The sequence below is a fragment of the Mobula birostris genome, chromosome 8, assembly GCF_030028105.1.
Source record: "Mobula birostris isolate sMobBir1 chromosome 8, sMobBir1.hap1, whole genome shotgun sequence".
NCBI classification, from domain to species: Eukaryota; Metazoa; Chordata; class Chondrichthyes; order Myliobatiformes; family Myliobatidae; genus Mobula; species Mobula birostris.
Genome location: NC_092377.1, coordinates 161,886,525 through 161,912,150, shown reverse-complemented (window position 1 = coordinate 161,912,150; position 25,626 = coordinate 161,886,525). Strand labels below are relative to the sequence as shown.

Here is a 25,626-nt window from a genome sequence, read left to right as displayed (position 1 = left end):
CACAACCACGCATTTGACTCTTATTATCAAGCTGACTTTGGTAACTTGCCTTGGATACCATGAGCTTGATAGAAGTGTATATGTTACGAACAATACACACAATGTGCTGGAGGAACTCAGTAGGTCGGGCAGCATCTATGGTTGGAAATAAACAGTCAAAGTTTCAGGCTGAGACACTTCTTTGGGACTGGAAAGGATGAGGAAAAGTCAGAGGAAAAAGGTGGTAGGTGATAGGTGAAACCAGAAGAGGGGGACGGGGTGAAGTAAGGAGCTGGGAAGTTGATCGGTGAAAGTGATAAAGGGCTGGAGAAGTGGGAATCTGATAGGAGAGGACAGAAAACCATGGAGGAAAGGGAAGGGGGAGGAGCACCAAAGGGGGGGTGATGGGCAGGAAAGGAAAGAAAGTGTGAGAGGGAAACAAGAATGGGGAATGGTGAAGGGGAGGAGGGGGAGCAATTACCAGAAGTTCGAGAAATCAATGTCCATGCCATCAGGTTGGAGCCTACCTATATGGAATATAAGTTGTTGCTCCTCCACCCTGAGTGTGGCCTCACCGTGGCAATAGACGAAGACTGACATGGCAGAATAGAAAGCAGAATTGAAATGTGTGGCCACCTAGAAATCCCAGATGGAGCAAAGGTGCTCAATGAAGTGGTCTTCCAATCTACATCAGGTCTCACTGATATACAGGAGGCTGTATATCGATGAAACACGATATGAAATTATAAACATGGAGAGGGAATATAGCCAGAGACTTTTTCCCTGGACAGAAATGGTTAATATGAGGAGTCATAATTTTAAGGTGACTGGAGGAAAGTATAGCAAGGATGCCAAAGGCGAGCATTTTATTCTCTAAACGAAAGGGCATAATTAGTACAGGTAACTGATGCAGCTCATTTTAACACTAATAAATATTTAACAGTGATGTAAATATATCAAGAACATTTAAACTGCAGAGATGACTTATTACAAAATACTGACTTGTGCTGCATAAGATAAAAATATCTACATTGCAAGTGTGGCTTAAAATCATTAATTCAAATGTCAAACCTCTTTCCAGAGATTTGAGCATACAGTATAATCTAGTTCAGAGTTGGGTGGCGGGTGAAGATGTGTCTCTACATAAGAATGTGTAAGGCACTCTTTCCCTCCGCTTCCCTGCAGGTCACCCATGGGCAAGGTGTAGCACCTGCTTAGCCCCCTGATCGGGGTCATGTGAAGCCATGGGTGTAGGTGGTGGATGGTTGTATGAGCAGCTGGTACATATCACAAGCCCTGGTTATGTGACCACTGACACCAGGCAGACAATCTCTGAAAGGTATTGATGATGGCTGGGGTCACCTGTCTTGCCCAGAAAAAGGCAATGCAAAACACGTGTGTAGAATTTGCCAAGAACAATTATGGTCACAGACCATGATCGCCCACATCATACGATACGGCACATGATGATGAATACTGTAACATTGAAGGTTCTGTCTTCTGAGGGGAGGGGGGGTGAATAGGGTGCAAGGGTTCTTCACACAGAGAATGGTGAATCTGTGGAATTCTTCTTCACACAGAGAGTGGTGAATCTGTGGAATTCTCTGTCACAGGAAACAGTTGAGGCCAGTTCATTGGCTGTATTTAAGAGGGAGTTAGATATGGCCCTTGTGGCCAAAGGGATCGGGGTATGGAGAGAAGGCAGGTACAGGGTTCTGAGTTGGATGATCAGCCATGATCATACTGAATGGCAGTGCAGGCTCGAAGGGTCGAATGGCCTACTTCTGCACCTATTTTCTATGTTTCTAAGGGTAAGAGGAGAATAAGAATCAGATGCAAGAGAGCCACAGTAAAAGCTCAAAGAACTATGATCTAGTGTTCTGGCCACTATCACTCAAGCAATACCACTAAACCGGACTGATTTTGAAATTGGCAGCAAATACATCTGTCCTGGCCAATAATCTTTTAGCACATTTTCAGATTTGATTTATGATATCTACCTCAGCTTGTTATCAGAGCTGACCTTACTTGTCCCTGTGTAAGTTCCCAGAAGTAATGCAACACTACAGATTATCATGGGGGCAGCAAGAAATGTTCCAGTTGATTAAATTTGGCTTCTTACCAAAACAATCAAAAGACTTTTGTAATGTTTTTTATTTTTGAAAGTGTTCCAGACAACTTAAGGCATAATGCATAAGACAGAACCATTCTGGAATTCTTAAATAGTTACCAGGCTCTCAATTTATCAAGTATTTTGAGTAATCAAAAACATTATGATAAGGATCAATGATAAAAATAATTGGTTGTTAATTTCTCAAACAATGGACATATTTCCTGTTCATGAGTTGTAATTGTTTCTAATGCCTTGCCCTACACTTAGAAATTGTTTGTCATAAGTAAATAACTGTGAGGCTTTTAGTGATGCCTTCAGATTCCAGATTACAGAAAGTGCTTACCAAACATTTATTTTTTTAATTGGGCCAGTTGGAGGATGGTGTGCTTCTGTGCAGATGCTCCCTACATGTTCTGTCACTATTAGCGTCTTGTTTTGGGGGCTCTCCATCTCACCAGTTCCTGCAAAGATGGGGAACTGCAAAGAGTGAAATCAAAGAAGTGACACTTTTTCAAACTCACATATAATGCATTCCTTTGCAGAATGAATGAATCTATGAGACGAATCCGATCAACAGGTCACCAGGATCTGAAGTTTCTCACCCCGGTCCGGCGTTCAGTTCGCATTGAGCAGATTTCTGCTTCACACCCTGAGATGCTGAGAGAACATGACTGCTGTGTGACCTCACTGAATGAACTTCTAGATGAGGAAGAGGCTGAAGCATTTGTATACAGAGAAAACCAGGCTCTGCTGGGAGAATAACAGAATTGTGACTGGAATGCTTCAGATGTTTAGTGCATAACATTCACATTAGCTACCAGATTATTTGTACATTATGTATAGAATAAACTATTGCATTTGGTAATCTCAAAGATAAGCTACATTTTTATTTTTATTTTAGAGATACAATGCAGAACAGCTCCTTCTGGCCCAATGAGCCACACCACCCAGCAACCCATCTATTTAACCCTGGCCTAATCACAGAGCCATCTACAATGACCATTTAACCTACTAACTGATATATCTTTAGAATACAAGAGAAAATCAGAGCATACGGAGGGAACCAACTCATTCACGTGGAAGAACATACGAACTCACTACAAACAACATTGGAATTGAGCTCCAAACTCCGATGCCCCTAGCTGTAATAGTGACATTCTAACCGCCAAGCTACTGTTGTTGCCTATAGATGTGCTAACTTATCTCCTTGGCTAAGCAATCTCCTGATTCCACAAATACCAATACTCTATTACTGCTTGATTTTTACTGGGAAAAGCTAATTACTGGGTGGTAAGTTCATATTTCAATCGATAGACTTCCAAGTACTTCCTATTGTTTCTCTCTGCTCTTCCACCCATCACTGTAAATATACCTTTATGTTGTTTTATCTTTCTCAAGTTTTTCCTATCTCCATTACATCAATAACAGCTTGTTAAAATCTGATTGGATGACTTTCAAGGGCTCTGTGTAATTCTGAGGTCATTGATATCATTTATGGAAATGAAGTAAACACAAGAGCTTCTGCCGATGTTGGAAAAAAAGTGCTGGAGTAGTTCAGCAGGTCATGAAGCATCTATGGAGAGGAATGAAGAGCCAATATTTCATGCTGAAACCTTTCACCGGGACTCCATAGATGTTGCCCAAACTGCTGAGTTCCTCCAGTAGTTTTTTGTGTGAAGTAACTCGTACCTGTTCACTGTGGCATGTAATCTGTGAAGCAAGGTTTATTAGTTTGTACTTTCATCAACTATTTAACATATTCCAAAGCAGAATATTAGTAACATTGCTTATTAAACTTATCCTCATATTTCACTATGATATGAGAGGCTGCCATTTGGCTCATTGTGCCTACGTTAGTTCCAATCAATTCCATTTCGTCTGTTTATTCCTTCGTGAGATATTGTCTCTTGTTGCTTCCCTCACCACATCCACAAATAGGGATAGTTTACAAGTTCAGATTGACTTATCACATGTAGATTGATGATGTGTCATTTGCATTTACAGCCAACACAGCAAATGTGCTTGGGGCAGTCCACAAATGTTGCTACACATTCCAGTGCCAACAATGCAACATGCCCACAATGAACCTACCAACCAGCATGTCTGATATAGGACGGAATTGATTTCCCCGGGTACTCCAAGGTGGTCACAGGGGCAATACACAAGCTCCACATGGCAGCACTAGAGAATGGGATCAAAGCTAGATGACTAGAACTGTGAGCTAGCAATACTAAATGCCGTGTGACCATGCTGTCCTACTGAGCATATGAGGCAAGACATGATATGTATACACAGTGGCTGTTTTATTATGTAGGAGTGGAACCCAGTTTGGTCTTCTGCTGTTAGCCCCTTACTTCAAGGTTCGATGTCTTGTGTATTCAAAGATGTTCTTCTGCACACCACTGTTGTAAAGCGTGTTTATTTGAATTACTGTTGCCTTCCTGTCAGCTTGAACCCATCTGGCCATTCTTTTGAACTCTCATTATCAAGGCATTTTCGCGCACAGACTGTGCTCACTGGATGATTTTTTGTTTCTCGTAGTATTCTCTGTAAACTCTAGTGCAGGGGTTGCCAACATTTTTTTTATGCCATGAAACCTTACCATTAACCAAAGGGTACGCGGAACACAGGTTGGGAACCCCTTCTCTTGAGACTGCTGTGCATAAAAATCCCAGGAGATCAGCAGTTTCTGAGATGCTTGAACTACTCTGGCACCAATAGTCAGACCATGGTCAGAGTCACTTAGATCATATTTCTTCCCCATTCTGATATTTGGACTGAACAATAACTGAATCTCTTGATCATTTCTGCATGTTTTAATGGATTAAGTTGCTGCCACATGATTGGCTGATTAGATAGTTGCATTAACAGCCAGTGTGCTAATAAAGTGGCCTCTGAGTGAGTGTGTGTACGTATGACTGTAAACCCATCCACATAGTTGATTCTTAACTGCCCTTTGAACTTCCCAAGCAGTTCAAGCTAACTTGGAGTAGGTACTAAATGCTAGTTCTACTTGCATTGTCTATACCCTAGCAATAGGGAGGAAATTATGTAACCCTGCCATTGAAGGAATGGCACAATTGCTGTAAAGTTTTTAAAACGATAAGAATTAAACTTGTACATAATAAACTTGTGTATAGGCACCATCGTGTGCTTAAAAATAAAATGTTGCTTACTGAAATGGCCTTGGTGAAATAAATGTGTTTGACAACTGATAAATTTCTGGGAAAATGATATAACTACGCTTATCTTGGCATGAGACTCTCCCATTCTCAGGAGTCAACATGCATAACAAAAGGCTAATCTGAGGTAGTTGATTTCAAGTGGATTAGTAGCAAAGTGACTGTGTCTCAACACCTGTTATGCGATGATTTCTTAGGTGCCAGTTTGAGCTACTTCCTTCCACCCACTTACCCCAACAATAAAGGCTGCTACTATGTGATGGAATTTTAAGTGGGAGGCATATAGCTGTTAGAATTCTTTTGAGGAAACAAGCAGTTTAGCCAGTGGACAGTATTCCTGATGCTGGAGAGATAGTAATGGGGGGGAGGAGGGCAACAGAATGGTGGACAAAGTGAGTAGGTGTTTTGCCTCAGTCTTCACAATGGAAGACACTAGCAGCATGCTAGAAGTTCAAGAGTGTCGGGGACAGAAGTGAGTGAAGTTGCCATTACTAGGGAGAAGGTGCTTGGGAAACTGAAAGGTCTGAACTTGGACCAGATGGACTAGACCTCCAGGGTTCTGAAAGAGGTGGCTGGAGAGATTGTGGAGGCATTAGTAATGACCTTTCAAGAAGGATCAATAGATTCTGTTGTGGTTCAAGAGGACTGGAAAATTGCAAATATCACTCCACCCTTCAAGTAGGAAGAGGCAGAAGTAAGGATATTATAGGCCAGTTAGTGTGACCTCAGAAGTTTGGGAAGATGTTGGAGTCGATTGTTAGGGATGTGATTTTGAGATACTTTGATAAAATAGGCTGAAGTCAGCATACTTAAAGGAAAATTTTGCTTTACAAAACTTTTGGAATGCATTGAAGAAATAACAAGCAGGATAGTCAAAGGAGAGATGGTGGATATGTGGTTGGATTTTCAAAAGGCCTTTGACAAGATGTCACACATGAGGCTGCTTAACAAAATAAGAGCCCATGGAACTACAGGAAAGACTATCATGGATAGAGCATTGGCTGATTGGCAGGAGATGAGGAGTGGGAGTAAAGGGAGCCTTTTCTAGTTGGCTGCTGGTGACTAGTGATGTTTCACAAGGGTCAGTGTTGGGACCAGTTCTTTTTACGTTATATTTCAATGATTTAGATGATAGAATTGATGGCTTTGTGGCCAAGTTTACAAATAATCTGAAGATAGATGGAGGGGCAGGTAGCATTGAGGAAGCAGAGAGGCTACAGAATGACTTAGACAGATTAGGAGAATGGGCAAAATGTGGGAAATGGAATACAGTGTCAGGAATTGTTTAGTTATGCACTTTGATAGGAATAAAAGTGTAGACTTTCTAAATGGAGAGAAAATTTCAAAATCTGAGATGAAAAGGGCCTTGGGAGTCCTTGTGCAGGATTCCCAAAAGGTTAATTTACAGGTAGGGTGAATGGTGAGGAAGTCAAAAGCAATGTTAACATTCATTTTGAGAGGATTAGATTATGAAAGCAAGGATATAATGCTCAGGCTTTATAAGACACTGGTGAGGCTTCATTTGGAGTATTGTGAGCAGTTTTTGGCCCCTTTTCCAAGAAAGGATGTGCTGACATTGGAGAGGGTTCAAAGGAGTTTCACGAAAATGATTCTGGGATTGAAAAGTTAATATATGAGGAACATTTGATGGCTCTGAGCTTGTACTCACTGGAATTCAGAAGAACAGGGGGGAGGCTGGGTCTTCATTGAAACCTATTGAATGTTAAAAGGATTTAATAGAATGAACGTGGAGAGGATGTTTCCCGTGGTGGGGGAGCCTCAGAATACAGGGATGTCCTTTTAAATGGAGATGAGAAGGAATTTATTACCACAGTTGGCTGTGGAGGCCAAGTCATTGGGTATATCTGAGGCAGAGGTTGATAGACTCTTGATTAGTCAGGGCATGAATGGATATGGATGAAGGCAGGAGACTGGGGCTGACAGGAAAATGGATCAGCCTTGATTAACTGATGGAGTAGACTCAATGGGAGAAACATCCTAATTCTAAACATCCTTATTCATTTGGAATTTCAGACATGAGGCTGCTAAATAAAGTAAGAGCCCATGGTGTTAGAGATGTGGTACTAGCATGGATAGAAGATTGACTGGCAGAAGGCTGGGACTGGGGATAAAGGAGTCAGTCACCTTTTCATTTTCAGTTAATAATCTGGATGAAGGATTGATGGCATTGTGACCAAGATTGCAGACAGTAATGTGGGGGCAGCAAGTCTACAGAAGGATTTGGACTTATTGGGAGATGGGAAAGAAGTGGCAGTTAGAATACAGCATGTGGAACTGTTGGGTTGTGCATTTTGGCAGGAGGGATAAGGATTTTCTAAATGGGAAGAGTATTCAGAGAATGGAGATCCAAAGGGATCTGGGAGTCCTGGTTCAGGATTTCCCTAAGGTTAACTCAAGGCTAAGTCAGTAGTGAGGGAGGCAAATCCAATGTTAACAGATATTTAGAGAGGACTAGAATATGAAAAGCAAGGATGCACTGCTGAAGCTCAATATAAGGTCAGAATATTGTGAGCAAGTTTAGGTCCTACAGCAGGGGTCCCCAACCCTTTTTTGCAGCACAGACCGGTTTAATATTGACAATATTCTTGCAGACCAGCCAACTGGGGGGGGGGGGGGGCGGGAAGGGTGTTAATCACAACCGGAATATAGGTGATAAGTCAACTACAAGTCACTTATAAGTGACCAATACACTCAATTTCGTTTCTAAAAGGGTTTACAGTATCTAACAAATTTAATATTAAACACGCAGCGCATATTTTCCTTGCATGAATATAGTGATAAGTCAATTATAAGTCAATAGCATCATAACATTTTAAGTAACTTTTGGATATTAAACACAGCACACACTTTCCTCATTTGAACATATAAAATCATTGCAACACACCAATATTGCTGAATCAGTGGGAGCCCTGGGCTTGTTTTCCTGCAACAAGATGGTCCCATCGAGGGGTGGTGGGAGACATCAATACTCGAAGGGGGTTCATTATGTCCAGTCTATTCCACAATTTAGTTTTCGTTGCATTCATTGCATTGAAGGAAGTTTTCTTTTTTCTTGCAGTCTTGGCCTCAGCTGTCTCTGCATTATCATCATCATTAGGCTTTTTATGTCCCCTACCACCTCTTCCAAAGAACTCTCAAGCAACATTTGTTTTTTAACTCATCGAGTACAATAGTTGTAGGTTAATGACCTACTGATGACCTCACGTAGGTAGTGACCTCATGTGCGTAATGACCTCACGTGCGTTCAAGTTCAACAGTGGGCGTGACAGGGAATGAGGAAAGGTGCAGGTTACTCATATTGTTTCATATCGCCAAATTATATCATTTCCTCGCAACCAAAGCACATGCTTTGCGGCCTGGCGGTTGGGAATCACTGTCCTACATTATATCTAAGAAAAGATGTGGTGCCCTTGAATAATGATCCTGTGAATGAAAGGTTTAACATAAGAGGAGCAGTTGATATCTTGGGGCTTGAACTTCATGAGGAGAGTAAGGAATTCATTAAAATCTACTGAATATTGAAAAAGACAGGATATAGTGGACATGGAGAGGATGTTTCTAGTGGTAGGAAAATCTAGGATCCAAGGACACAATCTCAGAATAACCAGACAACACACACAAAATGCTGGTGGAACACAACAGGCCAGACAGCATCCATAGGAAAAAGCACAGTGAATGTTTGTGCTTCTTCCTATAGATGCTGTCTGGCCTGCTGCGTTCCACCAGCATTTTGTGTGTGTGTTGCTTGAATTTCCAGCATCTGCAGATTTCCTCGTGTTTGTGTCTCAGAATAACCAGGTCTCTTTCGACCTGCACCAGTTTTGATTGTGGGAAGAGCTGATGTTCTTGGATGCAATACATCACACATTTTGGAATCAGCAAGGCTTGAGCCATGCAACACACATCAAAGTTGCTGGTGAACGCAGCAGGCCAGACAGCATCTCTAGGAAGAGGTACAGTTGACGTTTCAGGCCAAGACCGTTTCACCAGCAACTTTGATGTGTGTTGCTTGAATTTCCAGCATCTGCAGAATTCCTGTTGTTTGAGGCTTGAGTCATGTCTCTTTAGGTCCCCACTTTGTACAGCCTCGCCTTTGACCTGCTGCATACTGGAAGCTCTTAAGTACCAGCTCCCAATTAACGTCTCTGCTTGAAGTGGTAAAACCACTTCGATTGTGTCTCTTATTTTCATATAACATCAAAGACAATCAAGTCTATGTCAGCTCTCAAAGAATTCCCCTTAGCCCCATTCTCTCATTTATTTCCTTAAAATCCTTCTCATGTCCCCGATCAACACTTTTTGCCACACTTTCCCAATTCTCTCTCCTGAATATTGAAAAAGCCAGGATATAGCGGATGCATTAATGAGTTAATGTAAGTTACATTAACTGAATAATCCACCAGCCACCTTTGGGATATAAGGCAGCACTAGCACATGTGACTGGGCGAACCTGCAAACTCTACTTCGATGGAACCCAAAATCAGAATCAAACCCTGCTCCCTGGAGCTACGTAGCAGCAGCACTGACTGGTACGCAGCTCCACTATGAGATTTCTTAAAAGTACTAATGGTGAAAGGAGAGATCACCAACCAGCTGTGACAGGGCACCTGGTCAATGAGTTTATTACTGTCATGTGCTGATACAATGAAAAACTTGCCACCCACACAGATCAGTGAAATGAGGTAGTACAAAGGAAAGCAATAACAATGCACAATTAAGTGTTACAGAGAAAGTGCAGTGTAGACTGTTGTGCTTGATATAGAGAGAGTGCAGAGCACACAAGGACACCACCAGTATGCAGGGTGTTCGAATGAACTTTAAATGGCAATGCTGCTTGTACAATACGTGATCTCTCCCATGTGGGGGTGGCTAACCAAATGGCATAGGAATACAGCAATTAACTACCACAACGAGATAAGTTGTGAGTTGAATAGTCCATTTTATTGTACAAGGGGAATGGTCAATAGTTTTATAATATGTGCTCTCAGGGGGATCTTCCACCTGTTGGGAAGGGGGTGGGGGGTGAAGAATATCTGGTTTGAGTGTAGTCTTTGATATGTTGGCTTTAGTCATATTGCCTGGTGCAAAGATTTGTATGGGAGGATGGTCACATATATATAGAGAACTTGTCCTGAAAGATGACTGTGGGTTATCCTGGAAAAATGAAGTGGAATATTAACAAAGAATATACCCAGACAGGTACAACTTTCTTATAACATACCTGGCCTTCCCCATACTTGAATTCAAGACCTGGTTGTGAACCATGTACTTGTTAAAAACTCATTAGTGACACCAGTCACACTTTTACAGAACATACCAATTTAAAGACATCTACCCACTGAAGACTTTCCTCAAGTATGTAAGTGTGGTTGAGGATGTGACTAAATTCCATTGTGAAGGACCATAAGGTTCCACGATGAAGTATAATTTCAAGGTTTTCAAGAATTTTAAGGACATCAGCACGAAAGAATATTATCGAGTCTACTAAACTCAATTATCAACAACCAAACAACACAGTTAGACATACAAACAACATATTTATTAACAAGTTATTAATATAAAATATTACAAGACACATCAACTTTCACAGTTTTAATATGAATAATATAGAGTGCATGAGTAATTTTTTAATCAGGTGACTAATTAGCTGAGTTCCAAAGAAGTTAATGCTAACTGCCTAATTGAGCAGAACATGCAATGACAATGGTCACAGTCCAATTTATTTACACAGCAAATTAAAATCTACTCCCACGTCTTGGAGGACTTCTGGGATTTCAGTTTGTGCTCTTCATGACCTTCCATTCTATTTGACCAACATCTGGAAAGTTACTGATAGTAAGTTGGAACAGTTCCAAGCTTCAATAACAATTGTTAATTAATTCAGGTAGTAATTTTCGAGTATGTTATACCGATTACTAAATGCATATTAGACCATAAGACATAAGAGCAGAATGTATCGAGTCTGCTCTGCCATTCCATCATTTATTATGGCTCTCAGCCCCACTCTCCTCTCTTCACCTGGTAACCTTTGTTATACTTACTAATCAAGAACTTATTTAATCTCCATTTTAAATATATTTAATATTTACTCTCCATTTTAAATATACCCATTGACTTGGTCTCTGCAGCTGTCTGTGGCAATGAATTCCACAGATTGACCACCCTCTGGCTAAAGAAATTCCCTCTCATCCTTGTTCTAAAGGGACCTGGAGTATTGTGTGCAGTTTTGGTCTCCAAATTTGAGGAAGGACATTCTTGCTATGGAGGGAGTGCAGCGTAGGTTCACTGGGTTAATTCCAGGGGTGGCAGGAATGTCATATGTTGAAAGATTGGAGCGACTGGGCTTGTATACACTGGAATTTAGAAAGATGAGAGGGGATCTGATTGAAACATATAAGATTATTAAGGGATTGGACATGCTAGAGGCAGGAAACATGTTCCTGATGTTGGGGAGTCCAGAACCAAAGGCCACAGTTTAAGAATAAGGGGTAGACAATTTAGAATGGAGTTGAGGAAAAACTTTTTCACACAGAGGGTTGTGGATCTGTGGAATGCTCTGCCTCAGAAGGCAGTGGTGGCCAATTCTCTGGATTCTTTCAAAAAAGAATTAGATAGAGCTCTTAAAGATAGCGGAGTCAAGGGATATGGGTACTGATTGTGAATGATCAGCCATGATCACAGTGAATGGCGGTGCTGGCTCGAAGGGCTGAATGGCTTACTCCTGCATCTATTGTCTATTGACGTCCTTGTATTCTGAGGCTGTGCCCTCTGGACCAAGACATCCCACTATTGGAAGTATCCTCTCAATGCCCACTCTACTTAAGCGTTTCAATATTCAATAAGTTTAAATGAGATCCTCCCTCATTCTTCTAAACTCTAGTGAGTACAGGCCCAGAGTAATCAAACTCTCTTCATACATTAACCTTTTCGTTCCCGGTATCCAGGATCCACGGGCAAAGCCTCAGAATAAAGGATATTGTTTCAAGCTGATATAAGAAGGAATTTTTTTCCAACCAGAGAGTAGTGAACCTGAAGAATTCATTACCATAGGGAGCAGTAGAGACTGTCACTGTGCACATTTAAGGCAGAGGCTTATTGGTAAGGGGCAGGAAGCAGGGTGTGGAATTATGTGATAATCTTAATCTCTTAAAATAAGTGAAATGGGGAAAAGGTGAGAGAATGGGGTTGAAAAAAGAAAAGTAAATCAGCCATAACTGATTGGCAGAGAAGACTTATGGATTGAATGGTCTAATTCTGATCCTACAGTTTATGGTCTAAGAATGGAAAAGTCTGATTTAAAATAATGCCTTAAATGGAGTGACGTAGCTAGTAAAAGAGTACATGGATTCAAATCGATAAAGAGGTAAATGAAACACAGATTGCACGGTACTTTTTCACACTAATCACTGAACACTGAGTAAGGCAGAATGCAGTCTCAACAATAACGATACTTGGAGAGCTTGTAGGCAATCTTCTACATTGACTGTTCGATTTCTTTAATTTTAAAATATTTGGCTTCCATTTCGAAGTTATTGTTATTGATTGTCACCTTGTTGCTTTCACTATGGATAAACCAACCTTGCATGACACATGACTCAAAACGTGCCCGCTGATCGGACTCCACCTTCTGAAAGAAACGGAAGCTCTTGTCTAAGTTCCCTTGTTCAGGGTCGCACTGGAATGAAGAAAATGAAGGAATCAACACCTGTTTACTGTACAGTACTTGTAGAACATGGCAGATATCTCAATAGATTTCCTTCTGTCAGTGTTTCTGCTGATTTGACAGGCTATTTCCAAATGTTTGGGAATCATTTACAGTAGTAAAGTGGTTCTACATTAGTGCTGCAGTTAGATCTCCCTGTAACCTTTGACATAATCAAGGAGTTTAACCTCCACTTTGGGCAGCACAGTAGTATAGTGGTTAGCACAATGCTTTACAATACAGGCAACGCTGCCTCTCAATAAACATTAAATAAATAAATATACCTAATGACTTGGTCTCTACAGGAGTAACCTACTGCCACAAGTGGACCAGTCTAAACAGAGAGGAGAATGAGTATAATTGGCCAAAAGATTTTGATGTGTCCCTTCAGGCAAAGGAGAGGTAATTCAAAGAGTTGGGTTATATTGAAGTTATCTGGCTGGGCATAACGAAGGACTAAGAAGTGACTACTGCTTATCATTTCCAGGTCATGAACAAGCTAGCAGAAGTACTGAGTGCAGATTTCATTGCAGCATTTAAGAGAAGTATGAATAAGTCCATCAATGGAATGGGTACGGAGGGCTATGTGTCAGGTACAGGTCAATGGGTCTAGGCAGAATAATAATTCAGCACAGACTAGATGGGCAGAAGGACCTGTTATCTGTTTATCTGTTATAGTACCCTATGACTATGTCTATCAGATCCTGCCAATATTTCTGATCAATGTCATCAATTTCTGGTCATTTCTCCTCTTTTGTCCTTTTTTTTTCATTCTTGCTCCCCTCAGATCTTTACTCCTCACCTGCCTAATACCTCTCCCATGCCCTTCCTCCATTTCTTTCTCCCATGGTCCAATGTCCTCTCCTATCAGATTCCTTCTTTACCTTTTCCAAACTATCACCTTCCAGCTTCTCTCTCTCATTCCCCACAGCTTCGTTCATCCACCTTCCCCATCACCAGGCTTCACCTATCATCTCACAAAGAAGAGAAAACCTGTAGATGCTGGAAATCCCAGCAACACACACAAAATGGTGGAGGAACTCAGCAGGCCAGGCAGCGTAGATGGTACCTGGCATGCTGAGCTCCTCCAGCACCTTGTGTGCATTGCTTCACCTATCACCTGCCAGCTTTTACTCCTTCCCCTCCTCTGCCTTCTTCTTCTGGCCTCTTTCCCTTTCCTTTCCAGTCCTGATGATAGCACATGCCCTCTAAACCAGGCAGCATCCTGGTAAACCTCTTCTGTGCCCTGTCCAAAGACTCAACATCCATCCTATAGTGGGGTAACTAGATAATCCAGATGAATCTTTTGAATTTTCTACCCCTGGTGGCTACGTACTGAGCCACTGGTTTTTAAGACCATAATACCTAGGAGCAGAATGAAGCCATTTGGTCCATCAAATCATGGCTGATTTATTATCCCTCTCAACACCAATCTCCTGACTTCTCCCTGTAACCTTTGATCCCCTGATTAATCAAGAATCTATCAACCTCCACCTTAAATTCCACAGATTCACCACCGTCTGTTTCCTCATCACTGTTCTTCTCTGTTCTCAATTCTGATGCTGTCTTCTGGTTCTAGACTCTCCCTCTATAGGAAACATCCTCTCCACATCTACTCTATCCAGACCTTTCAATATTCAATAGGTTTCAGTGAGATCCCTCATTCTTCTAAACTCCAGTGAGTACAGGCCCAGAGCCATCAATTGCACTTTATATATTAACCCTTTCATTCTTGGAATAAATCTCGTTAACCTGCTCTGGACTCTTCAATACCTGCACATCTTTTCTTAGATAAGGGTCCACAACTGCTCACAATACTCCATGTGTGGTCTGACAAATGCCTCATAAAGCCTTAGTATTACATCCTTCCTTTTGTATTCTAGTCCTCTTGAAATGAATGCTAACATTGCACTTACCTTCCTTACCACCGACTCAACCTGCAAGTTAACCTGTTAAGAACTCTGCACAAGGACTCATAAGTCCCTCTGCATCTCTGATTTTTGCATTTTATCTCCATTTAGAAAATAGTCCACGACTTTATTCCTTTTGCCAAAATGTATGACTGTGCACTTCCCTACATTACACTCCATCTGCCACTTCTTTGCCCTTTCCTCCAACCTGCAGACACCCTGCTTCCTCAACACCCACCTGTCCTTCTACCTATCTTCCTATCATCTGCAGTACTGGCCACAAAGCCATCAATTCCTTCATCCAAATCACTGACGTACAAAATGGAACGAAGTGAAACAACACTGACCCCTACAGCACACCGCTAGTCTCCAGCAGCCAACAAACAAAAGCTCCCTTTATTTTCACTCTCTGCCTCCAGCCGGTCAGCTAATCTTCTGTCCATGTTAGTGTCTTTTCTGTAATACTATGGGCTCTTATTTTTTTAAGCAGCCTCATGTGTGGCACCCTGTCAAAGGCCTTCTGAAAATCCAAATAGGTGACATCAACACTGGCTTTCTTTTGTCTATTCTTGTAGAATATCTTTACCTTTATTGTCATTGCTGTGGAGCAATGAAACACAGTTTAGCAGCTCAACGTTTTGCAGCATGACAAAGAATATATACATAAAATAAACTCTAAAACCTCAGGAATGCAGTCCAAAATTAATAATATATGGATGGGGGGGTAGTACTATTGCACACCCGCCATTCCTGGAAGTGTAAACAACAGGAATTCTGCGGATGCTGGAAATTCAAGCAACACACATAAAAGTTGCTGGTGAACGCAGCAGGCCAGGCAGCATCTCTAGGAAGAGGTACAGTCGACGTTTCAGACCGAGACCCTTCGTCAGGACTAACTGAAGGAAGAGTGAGTAAGGGATTTGAAAGTGGGAGGGGGAGGGGGAGATCCAAAATGATGGGAGAAGACAGGAGGGGGAGGATAGAACCAAGAGCTGGACAGGTGATAGGCAAAAGGGGATACGAGAGGATCATGGGACAGGAGGTCCGGGAAGAAAGACAAGGAGGTGGGGGGGGGGGACCCAGAGGATGGGCAAGAGGTATATTCAGAGGGACAGAGGGAGAAAAAGGAGAGTGAGAGAAAGAATGTGTGCATAAAAATAAGTAACAGATGGGGTACGAGGGGGAGGTGGGGCCTTAGCGGAAGTTAGAGAAGTCGATGTTCATGCCATCAGGTTGGGGGCTACCCAGATGGAATATAAGGTGTTGTTCCTCCAACCTGAGTGTGGCTTCATCTTTACACTAGAGGAGGCCGTGGGATAGACATGTCAGAATGGGAATGGGATGTGGAATTAAAATGTGTGGCCACTGGGAGATCCTGCTTTCTCTGGCGGACAGAGCGTAGGTGTTCAGCAAAGCGGTCTCCCAGTCTGCGTCGGGTCTCGCCAATATATAAAAGGCCACATCGGGAGCACCGGACGCAGTATATCACCCCAGTCGACTCACAGGTGAAGTGTTGCCTCACCTGGAAGGACTGTTTGGGGCCCTGAATGGTGGTAAGGGAGGAAGTGTAAGGGCATGTGTAGCACTTGTTCCGCTTACACGGATAAGTGCCAGGAGGGAGATCAGTGGGGAGGGATGGGGGGACGAATGGACAAGGGAGTTGTGTAGGGAGCGATCCCTGTGGAATGCAGAGAGAGGGGGGGAGGGAAAGATGTGCTTAGTGGTGGGATCCCATTGGAGGTGGCGGAAGTTACGGAGAATAATATGTTGGACCCGGAGGCTGGTGGGGTGGTAGGTGAGGACCAGGGGAACCCTATTCCTAGTGGGGTGGCGGGAGGATGGAGTGAGAGCAGATGTACGTGAAATGGGGGAGATGCATTTAAGAGCAGAGTTGATAGTGGAGGAAGGGAAGCCCCTTTCTTTAAAAAAGGAAGACATCTCCCTTGTCCTAGAATGAAAAGCCTCATCCTGAGAGCAGATGCGGTGGAGACGGAGGAATTGCGAGAAGGGGATGGCGTTTTTGCAAGAGACAGGGTGAGAAGAGGAATAGTCCAGATAGCTGTGAGAGTCAGTAGGCTTATAGTAGACATCAGTGGATAAGCTGTCTCCAGAGACAGAGACAGAAAGATCTAGAAAGGGGAGGCAGGTGTTGGAAATGGACCAGGTAAACTTGAGGGCAGGGTGAAAGTTGGAGGCAAAGTTAATAAAGTCAACGAGTTCTGCATGCGTGCAGGAAGCAGCGCCAATGCAGTCGTCGATGTAGTGAAGGAAAAGTGGGGGACAGATACCAGAATAGGCACGGAACATAGATTGTTCCACAAAGCCAACAAAAAGGCAGGCATAGCTAGGACCCATACAGGTGCCCATAGCTACACCTTTAGTTTGGAGGAAGTGGGAGGAGCCAAAGGAGAAATTATTAAGAGTAAGGACTAATTCCGCTAGACAGAGCAGAGTGGTGGTAGAGGGGAACTGATTCCTGGAAGTGTGATGCATTTAGCTGCCGCCGTCTTTTACTGCCTATTATTTCCTCAAAAAATTTAAACGGATTTATTCAGGACCAAATTGAATGGATTTTTGGGCGTGAATAGAATACAGGATACAGGATTCTTATAAGAAAGTGGCTCTGAGGTAAAGTTTAGCTGTGAATAACTAGAATAACACAATATATAATGTAGTATAACATTCACAAATTTCTACAGATATAGCATGGAGAGGATTCTAACTGGCTGCATCACTGTCTGGTATTGTGGTGGGGGCGGGGAAGGTTTTACTGCACACGATCAAGATAAGTTGCAGAGAGTTGTAAGTTCGGACAGCGGCATCACGGGCACCAGCCTCCATAGTATCCAAGACATTTTCAAGAAGTGATGCTGCAAAAAGGCAGCATCCATCATTAAGGACCCTCATCACCCTTGCTCTGATTGCTACCATCAGGGAAGAGGTACAGAAGCCTAAAGGCACACTTTCAACCACACAGGAACAGCTTCTTCTCCTCTGCCGTCCGATTTCTGAATGGACACTGAACCCATCAATACTACCTCACTACTTTTTTATTTCTATTTTTACAATACTTATTAAATTTAACTACTATATATATATGTATTGTGTAATTCACATTTTTTCTATTATTATTGTACAGTTTAGGTCATAAAAAAGTGCTTAGAAATTCAATGCTTTAGCTTCAGTACTTTGCCAGTGGACAATTTGGATGCACGTCCCTCTACAAATATTATCCCAGTCAATCGCTCTGAATAGTTGATCTTTTATTTTACCTCCCTGGGCTTCAAGCGACTTTCTCAAAATGAGCTGGTTAAAATTCAAGAAAGGCATGATATGTAAAATTGCTGCACCCAGCAATAATAGACTTCAGGGGTGAGGCGGGGAAGGGAAAGGTTTGGAAAGTAGATTAAGGTTTTAAATCTCTATACGTCCCACAAATTTGCATTTACAGAACAAAAGTGCATTTACCAGTTTGAGTGTTAGTTTCTTTCCCTCCCTGACACAGCAGCATAAGAACTTCCTTTTTCCTTTGAGAAAAAGCAAAGACTTAGTCCCGTCTTTGTGAGTCTTGATGTGTGCTGAGACTGGAAAGCAAACAAGAAAGATATAACAAATAAGAGAAAATCCGTGGATGCTGGAAATCCAAGCAACACACTCAAAATGCTGGAGGAACTCAGCAGGCCAGGCAGCATCTAGGGAAAAGAGTAAACAGTCGACGTTTCAGGCTGAGACCCTTTTACACATAGTGGTGGATGCGTGGAACGATGAAGTGACCTGATGAAGGGTCTCAGCCCAAACTGTCCACTGTTTACTCTTTGCCTGGCCTGCTGAGTTCTTCCAGCATTAGGTGTGTGTTGCAAGACAGATTTTGACAGATCCTGGTGCTGGCTTGTCATTGCAAGTGTTGTTGGTTGCAGAACGGCAAGAGCTGTAGTTAGTCACTACTCAGAGGTCTCAGGGTTTTGCTTTTACAGTCCTCTACAAATCAAGATTTTTCCTTCATCAGATCTTACACAAAAATTACCCAATATTGTAGCCATTGTTCTTTTTTGTGCCTTGTGGCTGATCAGGCGGCATTTTAGCAGCTTCCATTGCATTTGGCTTTTTTTTAAACAAGGCCAAGTTGTTAGTTTGACGCTCAATCCAGCACAGACAGAAAGTGTGCAAGGAGCCAGCCAGATTTGAACCCAGGACTGTTTGCCTCGAAGTCCGATGCTACACCACCAGCCAGCCATACCTCCACAATATTGTAATGAATGGCAACAAAAGCACTCTCACCTAGAACGTGGAACATAGAATACTAAAGAACAGTACAGGCCATTCAGCCAACGATGTTGTGCTGACTTTTAATCTCCTCCAAGATCAATCTAACCCTTCCATCCCACATAGCCCCCCCATGTGCCTATCTCAGAGTCTCTCGAATGTCCCTAATGTATCTGCCTCCACCAGCACCCCTGGCAGGGCGTTCCACACACCCACCACTCTGTGTAAAAAAAAAAACGACCTCTGACTTCACTCCAGCTAAGTTTTCCTCCAATCACCTTAAAATTAGCTATTTCTGCTCTGGGAAAAAGTCCTTTGCTGTCCGCTCCACTTATAAGACTGACAAGAACAATTACTAGAAGTGGACAAAATGACAGGGCAAGATAAAACTCTAGGCAGTTTCGAGCGTAGGTCGCTGGGAAATTCTAGGCAGTCTCTAGAGTAGGCTACATGATCAGCACAACATTGTGGGCCGAAGGGCCTGTAATGTGCTGTACATTTCTATGTTCTATGTTCTAGTTACGAAGTTTGTAGGAATGAGTGTTTGTAAGAATGTATGTTGGACATTGTAGGAGCTCCTGTCCTATGCACAGGTATCTATAAGCCAGGTATTCAATACTGACGGACAGCCTGCAGAGTGACTGACCTTGGTAACAGTTTCAATTGTCTGCTGTAATGAGTTGTTGCAGATGTCACCGAGGAATTTCAACATCTCTGGACTTCTAAAGACTGAGACAACCAGGCATTAACTGTATCACTAACATTGTTGAGTTTGTTCATTTATAGTTATTTAGAATTCTTGCTTTTATTAGCCAAGACGTTGAGTTCAAAAGTCAAGGGGTTATGTTGTAACTTTATAGAACTCTGGTTAGGCCACATCTGGAGTATTGCATTCAGTTCTTGACGTTCCACTATAGGAATGCTTTGAAGAGGGTGTAGAAGACATTTCTCAGGACGTTGCCTGGTTTTGAGGGTATGTGCTGTCATGAGAGGCTGGACAAACTTGAATAGTTTTCTTTGGAATGGAGGAGCCTGAAGGGAGATCTGATAAAGGTTTATAAGTTTATGAGAGGCATAAATATAGTAGACAGGGAGTATCTGTTTTGCAAGATAGAAATGTCTAATATCAGAGGGCGTGCATTGAAGGTGAGAGGGGGTAGGTTCAAAGGGGATGTGAGAGATAAGTTTTTTTTACTCAGAGAGTGGTGGATGCCTGGAATGCATTTCCTGGTGTGGTGGTGGAGGCAAATACATTAGAGGCTTTTAAGAGACATTTAGATAGGCACATGAATGTCAGGAAGATGGAAGGATATGGACATGGCATAGGTAGGAAGGATTAGTTTCTGGGAGCATTTTGATTTACTTTTTAGCTGGTTCAACACAACAGTATGTGCTGAGGGGCCTGTTCCTGTGCTGCGCTCTTCTCTGTTTTATGTTCTATTACCTCAACCACTTTCTTACCTGTACGTTGCACTGACTTACTTTTATCTCTGGAGAAAATACTAAGTCCTCAAGATATTTCATCAGGGGCTACGATTTGTTTCTTTCTTACATTTCTATTTAGGATTGCTCAACTATTTATTACTGTGGTTGTAAATTTTGCCTCTGATTTTTCCAGTTATAATTTATAACTTGATGGCACCACCTTGCATGCACCAGCAGAAAATGTGTACATAACCAGCAATCTAGGGCTTACCATGACGTCTGTGATCATCTGTGGGTATCAGCTTGAACCTATTTGGAGAGCTCGTGTATATGCTCAACACCCTGTTATCTGAAGTATAGATGACACACTTTTCATACTCTCCCATCATTTCTACCTGAAAAAGATTATCACTATGGTCATCATTTGCATTTTCTTGAGAATTCAAAAAAAAAACACAGAGCTAGCATTTGCCTACTCTGTACTCCCTGTGTTTTACTTACATTTTAAATTTTCAGTTTACAACAAAGTCTCCTGCTGAAAATACAAACATTTTGCACCACCTCTGGCAAACCCCTGGCTACTGTGCTGAAGTTAAATGCTGCAAAACCAGCTACCCATTTTCTCCCTGTGCAGCCACAATACTGGGGCATATCCAGAGTACCCCAGTATTTGCAGGTTTCATCAGCTCATTACAGGAAGGATGTGGAAGTTTTAGAGGGGATGCAGAGGAGATTTACTGGGATGCTGCCTGGATTAGAGAGCGTATCTTATGACAATAGTTGAGTGAGCTACACACACAGAGTGCTGGAGGAACTCAGCAGGCCAGGCAGCATCTATGGAAAAGAGTAAGCAGTCAAGCTTTCGGGCCGAGACCCTTCTTCAGGACTGGAAATATCGCCTGTACTCTTTTCCATAGATGCTGCCTGGCCTGCTGAGTTCCTCCAGGATCTTGTGTGTGTTGCTTGGATTTCCAGCATCTGCACATTTTGAGCTAGTGTTTTTTCTCTTTGGTGCCGAAGGAGATAGAGAGGTGACAAGATGATAAGAGACATAGATCAGGTGGATAGCCAGAGATTCTTCCCAGCATGGAAGTAGCTAATACAAGGGGTCATAATTTTAAAGTGATTGCAGGAAAGTATGGGGGGGATATCAGAGGTAAGATTTTACACAGAGTGGTGGGTGTTGTGAATGCCCTGCCAGGGTAGTGGTAAAAGATTCTTAGATGGGCACATGGATAGAAGAAAAATGGAAGGCAATGTGAGAGGGGAGGGATCTTAGTGTGGGTGAAAGGGTCCACACAACATTGTGGGCTGAAGGGCTGTACTGTCCCATGTTCCCTTTAAGTGGGGAAAAAAAACAAAAATGTGTTAATTAGTATATGGGATAGAATAAATTGTAACACTACTGGGGACCAAGGGGTATAGAGAGAACAGAACTGATTGTCTTTTGTCTATGGAGTGAAAGAGGACGAGAGGTGACTTGACAGAGGTGCACTAGTTGATGAGAGACATAGATAGGGTGGGCAGTCTCCAATGAAAGCTAAAGTCCTGTAGACATCAGCGTCAGTAGTCTGCAAGCCCAAGTTCTGAATTAATCTGTTTGATGTCCTGATTCTATTTTCTACACAAGCAAAGATATATTGATTATTCAAGTGAAGTAAAGATAGATCAGCAACCAAGGTGTTCCAAACACAGCCCAGTTCATCACATAAACCAAACTCTCCTCTATTGATGCAAACACGAGGAATTCTGCAGATGCTGGAAATTCAAGCAACACACATCAAAGTTGCTGGTGAACGCAGCAGGGCCAGGCAGCATCTCTAGGAAGAGGTGCAGTCGACGTTTCGGTCCGAGACTCTTCGTCAGGACTAACTGAAGGGAGAGCTACTAAGAGATTTGAAAGTGGGAGGGGGAGGGGGAGATCCAAAATGATAGAAGACAGGAGGGGGAGGGAGATCCTCTCATATCCCTTTTGCCAATCACCTGTCCAGCTCTTGGCTCCATCCCTCCCCCTCCTGTCTTCTCCTATCATTTTGGATCTCCCCCTCCCCCTCCCCCTCTCAAATCTCTTACTAGCTCTTCTTTCAGTTAGTCCTGACGAAGGGTCTTGGCCTGAAACATCGACTGTACCTCTTCCTAGAGATGCTGCCTGGCCTGCTGAGTTCACCAGCAACTTTGATGTGTGTTGTTCCCCTCTATTGATTCCATCTTCACTTCCCACAGCCCCCCACAGCCTCAAAAAAGCCATGAATATAACCAAGGACCCCTCCCACCCCAAACATTCTCTCTTCAACCCTCATCTGTCAGGCAGAAAATAAAAAGTTTGGGATCACCTTCCACCAGACTAAAGGACAGCTTTTATCCTGCTGTTATCAGGCTCTTGAATAGATTCCTGATGAAGGATCTTGGCCAGAAACATCAACTGTGTACTCTTTTCCATAGATGCTATCTGGCCTGCTGAGTTTCTCCAACATTTTTGTGTTTTACCTTTAGCATGGTACCAGCACATGCCGCCCAATTACACCCAAGTGACCAATTAACCAGCTAACGCATACATCGTTGGAATGTGGGTGGAAACCAGAACAACCGAAAAAAAGACATGAATAAACTCCTTACAGCCAGTGGTGAGAATTGAATCCAGGTTACTGGCACTGTTACTGTGTTACATTTACCGCTGTGCTGCCCTCTTGAACTTTTGATGTTCTGGTCTACCTCGTCATACTCCTTGCATTTCTTTATTTTTGGCTTGTGCCTGCCTGCGCGTCTGCGATGATGGACTTTTCATAGCTTTTTTACGAGGCGCGAAGCGAGCGAGCGAGAGAGAGAGAGAGAGAGAGATTGATTTATGTTGAAAGATTGGAGTGACTGGGCTTGTATACACTGGAATTTAGAAGGATGAGAGGGGATCTGATTGAAACATACAAGATTATTAAGGGATTGGACACGCTGGAGGCAGGAAGCATGTTCCCGATGTTGGGAGAGTCCAGAACCAGAGGCCACAGTTTAAGAATAAGGGGTAGGCCATTTAGAACAGAGTTGAGGAAAACCTTTTTCAACCAGGGAGTGGTGGATATGTGGAATGCTCTGCCCCAGAAGGCTGTGGAGGCCAAGTCTCAGGATGCTTTCAAGAAAGAGATGGATAGAGCTCTTAAAGATAGTGGAGTGAAGGGATATGGGGAGAAGGCAGGAAATGGATACTGATTGTGGATGATCAGCCATGATCACAGTGAATGGTGGTGCTGGCTTGAAGGACCGAATGGCCTACTCCTGCACCTATTGTCTATTATTGTCTATTGAATATAATGTGTTTAACTGCCGATGCTGATGCTTTGCAATAGTTCAACTAAGCTAAAACTGTCTTGCTGATTTTCATGTGTCTGAGGCTTCTTGATCTGCCTGGACGGCACATAAAAGGTAGCTCTTCTTCCTAAACAATACTATTACGGCAACTCTGTTCCATTCTCTGGTCAAGACTGACATACTTTGTGATTTTTTTTTTGTTTTGATGCAGCAATTCAATGCAATACATAGAAGTTACTTAGGCATCCTAGCTATATGAGTATGTGCCAAGAACTTTGCACAGTACTATAAATACCTCTCAGTCCTCCTTCGGATTCTTCATAGTGGCCACCTGTTTTGGATGTGGGAAGAAATGGGAACAACCAGAGAAAATCTATATAGTGATAGAGTGAAGGTGGAAGCTTCAGATCAACTCACACAAAATGCTGGAGGAACTCAGCAGGTGAGGCAGCATCTACAGAGAGGAATAAAGAGTCACGTTTCGGGCCGCGACCCTCCATCTGTGCGACTTCGTCCCATCGAGTCTGCTCTGCCATTCCATGGTGGCTAATTTATCCCTCTCAACACCATTCTCCCGCCTTCTCCCCATAACTTCGTTTATGCTTACTAATGAGGAACTTGTCAACTTTCGCTTTATATATACCCAATGACTTAGCCTCCACAGTCGTCGGTAGCAATGAATTCCAGATTCACTACCCTCTGGCTAAAGAAATTCCTCCTCATCTCTTGTTCTAAAGGGACGTCCTTGTATTCTGAGGTTGTGCCCTCTGTCCTGGAGTTTATGAGATGAAAACTTTACATGACACAGCGCCCGAGGTCAGGATTAAATCCGGATCTCTGGCACTGTGAGGCAGTGCCGTTTATTTTACCTAGTTTGATAACTCTGCTCAGCCGGTTATTTTGAATTGCTTGAGAGCATTCTTGATCCTAAAAGACCCCCATTTCACAAAGGACCCACTCACTCAATGCGCACCTAATAAAGACGACAGAAGCCGTTCTTAAATAAAACCGTGCGCACTAGATATTGGAACTGAAGCAAAAAGAAAATACTTTTTATTTCTCTCTGGAGGAGTATCAAATGCATTCAGCGTAACGAACAACCTGCAGGAAAGTAGCATTAACGGATCAGACTGCATAATGTTCTGAAGCAATGCTACGATATTATATATAAACGGGACACAAAATTAAAAGACTGAGAGCAGCTAAATTCGACTTTTTAACGAGGCTCCCCATCTAATGCATCGATTTGCAACATTAACCCAACTCAGTACAACACAAGTTTTTGGCGCAGCAAACATATACTCACGAAGTCTTCCAGGAGTATTGAGTTTTGCTGGAATGCTCAGGTTCGCCGGATGACGGATGCTAGACCCCTGATTTCTGCTCCCTTTATAGTGCTGAGAGCTTAAATTATTTCCTGTTGCGAAATGTCTCTAATTTGAAGATGTTAAAGAATGTGATATTACTCATTGCTAATGGCAACGCACCTCACATTAAATCCTGATCTGAGGAAAGAAGCTGATTTTGTAATTTAAGACAAAAATATAAGCATGTTAAATTTTTAGGAACAGGGGCCAACAAGTATCACCTGCTTTCATAAATATTCTGTACCTGAATGAGTTAACTGTACTGTAAAAATTGTGTGTAATTTATTTTCTTTCTTATTGATCTATCTATCTATTTATTTATTTGTGACACATCGATGTAGCTATAAAGAAGGCAAGACAGCGG

General features: G+C 42.5%; 1 protein-coding gene and 1 long non-coding RNA gene across 2 annotated transcripts in view; one reads left to right on the top strand and one right to left on the bottom strand.

Annotated features, from left to right (window-relative positions):
- Positions 1–5,286, top strand: part of LOC140201888 (uncharacterized) — a 38,104-nt gene extending 32,818 nt beyond the window's left edge. Inside the window, exon 9 of the mRNA XM_072266655.1 lies at positions 2,635–5,286. Within this exon, the coding sequence (XP_072122756.1) occupies positions 2,635–2,854 (220 nt within the window). The 3' untranslated portion in view covers positions 2,855–5,286. The remainder of the gene's footprint in view (positions 1–2,634) is intronic.
- A 5,552-nt stretch (positions 5,287–10,838) lies between these two features.
- Positions 10,839–25,276, bottom strand: LOC140202343 (uncharacterized). The gene is made up of 4 exons (XR_011887078.1): positions 25,202–25,276; positions 20,867–20,990; positions 18,376–18,491; positions 10,839–12,970 (listed from the first exon to the last, which is right to left on the bottom strand). It is a non-coding gene; the product is annotated as an uncharacterized lncRNA (long non-coding RNA).
- Positions 25,277–25,626: the final 350 nt, after the last annotated feature.